Source organism: Idiotropiscis lumnitzeri, chromosome 15 (genome assembly GCF_059441095.1).
Source record: "Idiotropiscis lumnitzeri isolate Australia: NSW breed Sydney's pygmy pipehorse chromosome 15, RoL_Ilum_1.0, whole genome shotgun sequence".
Classification (NCBI taxonomy): Eukaryota; Metazoa; Chordata; class Actinopteri; order Syngnathiformes; family Syngnathidae; genus Idiotropiscis; species Idiotropiscis lumnitzeri.
In genome coordinates, this window is record NC_142405.1 from 6282039 (window position 1) to 6289127 (window position 7089).

The 7089-nt window shown below is 41.6% G+C and overlaps 1 protein-coding gene across 6 annotated transcripts in view; it reads left to right on the forward strand.

Moving 5' to 3' along the window:
- baiap2l2a (BAR/IMD domain containing adaptor protein 2 like 2a) overlaps nt 1-7089 on the forward strand; it is a 39749-nt gene that overhangs the window by 9002 nt on the left and 23658 nt on the right. For 2 of the 6 annotated variants that reach the window (XM_088316167.1, XM_088316165.1), the window contains 12 exons: nt 441-527; nt 971-1032; nt 1140-1211; nt 1319-1399; nt 1490-1621; nt 2298-2396; nt 2730-2796; nt 3409-3613; nt 3739-3804; nt 4768-4936; nt 5762-5802; nt 6021-6074. In XM_088316167.1, the coding sequence (XP_088172293.1) occupies nt 485-527; nt 971-1032; nt 1140-1211; nt 1319-1399; nt 1490-1621; nt 2298-2396; nt 2730-2796; nt 3409-3613; nt 3739-3804; nt 4768-4936; nt 5762-5802; nt 6021-6074 (1091 nt within the window). In that variant the 5' untranslated portion in view covers nt 441-484. Of the gene's footprint in view, nt 1-440; nt 528-970; nt 1033-1139; nt 1212-1318; nt 1400-1489; nt 1622-2297; nt 2397-2729; nt 2797-3408; nt 3614-3738; nt 3805-4767; nt 4937-5761; nt 5803-6020; nt 6789-7089 lie in introns of those variants that run through there. The other 4 variants (XM_088316166.1, XM_088316168.1, XM_088316170.1 and 1 more) reach the window with 4 other exon arrangements.

Sequence of the window (7089 nt, forward strand, 5' to 3'; positions counted from 1 at the left end):
GACGTTTTTCTTTGTAAATAAGAGCCGTCTTGTCATCCTACCACACAGCACAGACATGTGACAAAGTCAAGAGATTGTTGTCACATCAACTAAACATTTTTGCAGCTCCTTGACCCGACCAGTTTTCCTCTTAAATTTTCATCTCATTTTGCAGTGACGTCCAGTTGTTGTTAATGTTCCTGTGGTGCCATATTTTTTCTCCAATTGATAATGACCGCCTTATCTGATATCTTATCTGGTCTTATGGTATATTATTTTGGACCTGTGCATGTGACTGACCTGCGACGACAAAAAAATGTCAGGAAACGCCTTGAGCTGAATTTTAGTTTGGCCTTACCCAAAGGCAAACAATTGCAAATTAAACAAATATTGTTTCCTCTACTTTCCAACTTTTGCCGCAGCTGGGAAAAGAGTAATTTCCCCTGATATGTGTTTTCCAGCTCTGGCTGTAAAAAGCGAAGCCTACTTCACTGCACTTTCACAGATGGGCGAGCAGGCCTTCCACACCATGTCGTCACGTTCGATAGGTAAGTGAAAGCATGAACAAGGGGACTTTAGTTCTAATGCCGCTAGTATTAAATCGTAAAACCAAGAGATAATTTCTTTCGCTTTCTATCTTTTTATTGAGGTCTCAAATGAGCATCGGTAGCTGAGATGGCGGGCCTATTATCTGCGAGTCAGTTTACAATTGTTCCTATCCTTGAGGAATCTTGTACGAGCCCATTTCAAAGGGCTTTTGTCTTTTTTTTATAAAGCGCATTTAAGCTGGGGCTGTGAAGACATTGATCAATATGTGTATCAATATGCTATAAGTGTTTAAATGATCAAATCACGCCCGCGGGCTACTCGTGTGGTCCTTGTGGACTGCCTGTCGCGTTCCAACATTATGTCGATGACCCCTGCCAAATTCTGATACGCGAAAAATGTGAACGTCACTCTTTTTACGTTCTGTATTTTACTTATCTTTCAGGAGATGTTCTGATTCAGATCGCCGAGAGCCAAAAGAAACTCACCTTGGAGCTGGAGGGAGTAGTAAGTGACGTGATTACGCGTCTCTCCTTTCCAAACGTTCTGAGTCCATTTAGGAATGATAATTATTGTGAGGATTTCATTAACATTGACCGTGTGTGTCATCCAAGTTTCGCTGGTTCACTCTGGACATTCTTCAAGAAATGGACAATAATGTTCGACTGGACAAAGATTACATATCAGTGAGTGAGACTCACGTGGAGGCATCCTTGGGAGTGAAAATGTCTCGCCATTTTTGATGATGATGATTCTAGTGAAATGCCTGAACAAGAATTTTTGTGTCTGACAGGGCAGCAGAAAACAATATGAGATGCGCGTCTACAGTCAAGCAGCCGCTATGGACCGACAGGGCAGGCGTGGCGCTAACCAGGTTTGTCATCTCCTTAAAAACCGAATATGAGCTAGACTACAGTTTTTAGGTGGAGGTGTCGTATTTACAGCGAAGCATGTGTGTCATCAGGATCATGCTGAGCATTTGCAGTTCCTTCGGGAAAGTCATAGCGAGGCTCTAAAAGAGGAGGAGAGAAGATATCGCTTCCTGGCCGAGAAACACTGTGGCCTTATCCAGTCCATCTCCGGCCTCATGAATAAGGTGCACGTCTTCCGTCGGAATAGTTTTAATGAATACGCTATTTCATGGCTGGTATTTTGGGGTTATTGACAAGGCGGTGCAGAATTTTTCAGAATTGTCTTGTATTTCATTAGAGTGACGATCAGGACGACAATAACAAGGACATGCTCAAAAAGAGAATTCTCAATAATGGCTAATGATTGTCTCAGCTGCTATTAGTCTCTGCGGGGGAAATTTGTCTTCTTTATAATGAGGGTCAACCACGGAGCAGGAGATTAGAAGATGATCGAGATTCAGCATCTTTGGCAAGGATGGAGGAAAGGTTGCCCGTTTTCCACTTCCTCCTTTTTTCTTTCATCTCTTCACGGCCAGTCAAGCTGACAACCCGAATTGGAAACTTCGACGGTCCAGTGTAGCTCATGCAGAGCTACCTGTGTGCTACCTGTCAATTTTAGTTGGTCCTCTGTTTTAAGTTGGACATGCATCTTTGCCACGGTGCCTTTGTAGCCATCGGAAATAATTGTATCTCCAAGTCAAATCATCCGTGGGGAAAGCGCTCATGCTTCAAAGGGCAAAGGCAATAAGCGAGACCTAATTAGCCCCATCCAGAGGTTGCTGAGGTCATATTTCACGTGCAATTATACTTTTTAGACATGCGTGTTCCTCATGCAAATGTTTTATGTATATTATGCGGTAGAATGGAGGTTCTCTCCAGCAGAAGGCCGACTCGTGGAGAGAAGAGGTCAACGCGACCAGAGGATCGGATGCCGTACGGACGCCTGGCCCGGATAGCACTGTGAGTTCATGGAAGAGCTGATACGAGTCCCATTCACGGAGTTGATCAAGCACGATCGTGGGATGAATTGCAAGTGTGACATTTTGTTCCGAAGATGAAGCAGGGAGAAGCCCCAGTGCGGTATTGATTTATTTGTGCTGCCGCGGTGCCCTCTGGTGGCATGACTTCTCTCTCTGAATAAATCTGGTACTGCAACAATCTCCGATTGCATGGGATAAATAAATATAATGTTTCTCTTATCTTGAAACATTTAAATGATGACTGATAATGAGCATTTTCTGGGCAGTGTCTTGTCTTGATTTAATTTTTTTTTTTCTGTTCTTGGTTATGCAGGCGCAGATAAGACAAGAGGACCGGAAGAACAGAGATGAGCAGCCTCTAGGCAACATACCATCAAGAGGTGAGAAAATAATTTGAGATCAGGAATTTGTAACTCTTAGGCGTACTTTTGATATAAACAGGTGTAGGCAAACTACGGCCCGGGGGCCACATGCGGCCCGTTAGGTGTTTTAATCCGGCCCGTCCAACTTGATAAAAAATTAAATGAATAAACCTTGTTAATGTTTTATTTTCTGAATAATGTGGTTTTTCAAATATATATATTGGTGTAATGCTTTTGTTCACTTTCATTTAAAATTAAATTATTTTTTTTTCTTCGATGAGGTGAGGTTACCAAAACACTCCATCCATCAGCTCCTGGTCCGGCCCCTCTGTCAAATTTTAGAACCCATTGTGGCCCTTCAAGTTTCTCCATGATTCTATTTTCATAATAAGTTTACTAATGCCACAATTCATTCCTGTCAATGCTTTCTTTTGATTTTGTGAAGTAAAATTAAGGATTCCATCCAGATGAAATATACAATTCTATCAGGAAAAAAAACAATTACACAATCTGTTTGAAATGAATGATAACTGCACTGACATCAGGAACCGAGCCAGAATAGACATCAATTTTTGCTATTGTGCTTGAGCAAATATCCTCCCTAGTGTGCTTGATTCTTGATCATTGCAGCCCCGTCCCCCCAGGGAAGCATCTATCGCTCTACAGCTGAATCAGTGGGGGGTGCAGGAGGATCCATGAGGGCCCGGGTGGCCCATCAGCCAATTGGCTCCAATCCAACTTTACTGCACTTTGCCAGGGGAGAGATGATTACTGTGCTGGTCCACCAGCCGAAAAACGGCTGGTTGTACGGCCGCGCAGCTGGCAACAATTCACGGTGAGCGGAGTGTCTTTTTTTTTTTTCTGTGTGTAAAATGTGTGGATGCGCTCGCCAGCTGCTGTGTTAGGTACAACTATGCAATCTAATGCGATCCAGAATTCTCAATGTCTGTATATTTTCAGTCAGGGATGGTTCCCGGCCTCCTATGTGGAAGAAGTGGACGACCTTCGTATGCAAGCTGACCTGGGGTAAACAAAAAATAAAATCCAAACAGAATGTGTCATTCTTTAGTTTAAAAAAAAAAACAACAACAGCAGATTTAATCAATGATTGCAAGGTTTCCATTTAGAATTCATGTTCCATCCTCCTCATCTGAGGAGAACTTCAGCCTCATTAGCCGCAGTCAAAAGGGAATCTTTTTTTAATCACTTGGAGAGTGTCAGATGTACCAACTTTGATCTGTCCATATCAATCCATTAGAAGTCGAAACGTGACTGGATATAATAATGCTTTGAGGATAATCAAGGGCATCAGGAAGTGCTAAAAGTATTGTTCTGACGTAGCGACAGCCCCCGGAACTCTTTTTGACTACATAGTTGATATATGTAGTAGTTGATGGATAATTATGTTAGGAATTACGAAAATCTGCAGCCACACCTCTGCTTACTTAAGAGTTCCTTCCACACAGACTAATTTTACTGCTTTCCCCGAGGCCATCCCGATTGGTTCTTTGTGGACCAATAATCAGGGCTGGAGTAATAACATGAGCCATTTAATATATTTGGGTGACCCAGCGCCTTGAGGAACACCATGACGAGCACTTTGCTGCAACACTTCATTAATTTTGGACAGTTTGCATTCTGGAATTTCTTACTTTCTTCTATAGCAAGTGTTTGGGAACTTCCTGCACACTTTCCAACCTCTTTTTTCCAGTGCTGTTGAAATCGGGCAGTTTTGAGGGTTCAGTTCTGTCTTGCAAATGAGGCACTGCTCACCCAAACTAGATCTTTTGCGTTACCACGTTGCCATCATCTTTTACTTTTGTAGATTTAGGTCTCATTTAAGTTCGGTGAAGAGTTCCCAAGACACGTTATTGTGAAATCCTTTTCATACTTTCTTGTGAACTATGGCAAAAGACAAAGTTTGTGTTAAATGAATAATAGTTCATATTTTACCATGGTGTTTTTAATTTAACACGCGTGCCTTTTCAGTAGTTCCGCTCTCCGGGGAAGAAGCAACAGCAGTGTGAGTAGCCGCATGGACGTGCCAGGAAGAAACACGCCACCTCCGCCGCCTCCACCTCTGCAATCTTCAAATAAATACTCTCAGAATCAAACGGGCACATCTGACAAGACGACGGAATCTAATCCAGAAAAAAAGGTACAGTATCACTATTTATCAGTTATGATAGAACAGTCTGAGTGAATCGTCTTCGATGGCTACACATGCGGTATTTTTCCAATTTGTTTTTTTTGGGGGATATGATTAGAAAAAACTTCACTAGGTTTCTTGAACCAGTTGTTGTGTTTGTTGAGCCCCCTAGATGGCACTCTCTGCTCAACATAGAGCCGAAAGTAAAAAAAACAAAAAAACGCAACAACTGGTTCATAAAGTAACTTGAAGCTTCATATGGGCTTTGTTGCGATGTACTCCTCTGTCCAGCAGGGGCACTGTGGTAAGGTGCTGTTCTCCATGTCACCTCATCCCTCTTTCTGGTGGATGCAGGGTGGAAGCTCCAGCTGCTGACCGTGTATGAGTGAGGAAATTTGTGCGTGCGTGCGTGCGTGTGTGTCGCTAAATCAATTTGAAGGTATCTTCGGCTATTTAAAACATGTCAAGTTTAGTCAAATACTGAATTCTCATCTTTAAAAGATCACCTTCAAATGACATTGTGGATGCTATCTCGGTTTTAGAACACCAAATTGGTGTAATTTTAGTCCATGTCAATGCATGGTTTGCAATATCCGTGACTTTTTTTTTTTTTGTCTTTTTACTTTGCCACCTTCGGTTGTGTGTGAATGTGCATGTGTGTGTGTGTGTGCGTTCATGTGCCTGACACACAACCGTTGTACAAACAGTGTGCAAGAGGATGGAGTGAACCGGTCAAGATGTCAATGATTGAAGCTGGCTCACTCTCCATTTTTATTTTTTGTGTGCAGTACATGTTTCTTCACTTATTTTAACCCTTTTTTCATTTTTCTGCAGAGATTCCAGCCACACGAATCAAAACCGGAACTCTTCCCAAGGTTAGTGAAAATTTAGTTATTTGATGTTACAAAGTTTATTTCACCGGAGAAATTAATCATGCATAAATTCTGAATCTGATCACATTGGCGCTTTGCATCCCGATCTTACTGTGAAGGCATCATAACTATATTGCTTGATCTTCAGAGGAAAAAAAAAAAAAAAATACTTGCCCCAGTTCTGCGGCTTTAACTTCTCCTTTCTTCTGTCTATCTTGAAGGGGCACAAATCCGTTTGCAACAGTTAAATTGAAGCCTACATCCACCAATGACAGGTCAGCGCCTCGTCTTCATCGCTAATGTCATTTCGTTTATCGAATAATTAACGACGGTTGACAGTCCACTCTCGATCCTGTTTATTTTACACTTGCTCATGCTTTTTTGGGCGGCCACTTTCTTCTCACTATATTCTATTCAGGTTTTGCATTCTAATTTTGTTGAATGAATCAATATTCGGAGTTCATTTTCTATGATGCTTAAATACTATTCCACTATTGTACTGCCATTTATTTTAATTATCGTGCAATATTATGCAAATTTGAACCAATTCAGTACATCAAAACTGCACCACCTCTGCTTGCCAGCAGGGGGCGACACCACAGTCCTAACAACTAGTTAAGCCGAATTTGGCGCTTTGGGTTGTCTTGTATTGTCACAACACTTCAAAATCTTTATTAAAATGACAAATCACAGTATTTTTCTGAATGGTGTTATCTTTACGTTGTTAAAATTAACCAGCCTTCGGTTCTTACAAATAGTCTCTATGCTTAATGCCAAGTAGCTGTCAGTATTCTTTTATTGTGTTTCATTACGATCGCACTATGGCGCCGCTTTGTGTTTCTTCACCATTGCAATGTTCTCAACCAAGCAGTAATTGGAAAATCCGAACTGTGCTAAGCGCTAATGACACCTCTGAGACATCATTTACCATCTTAAATATCTCCAATAATTACATCATCATTGTACAACTGACTATATTAACGCTAATTAATTAGCCATGACTCCAAATGAAATGTTACTATTTCCCAATAAATGGTGTTCATCTAAGGGTCATTTGTATGTTTGTGTGCCGGATCATTTTGTCTTCCTCCGGTGATGCAACATCAAACCGTTTCTGCACCGGTCGTCTCGATACGACTGGACTCTCCGTTTATTTGCTCAGGCAGTAAATTGGCCTACAAAAGAAGATCCCACATTGCCTATTTGGCTGTTCCGTTGGGGATACTTAACCCAAATTGAACCTCAGTGTGAATCCAATTGTGTTAATGGCTTCAAAGTATGGTTGTGTTA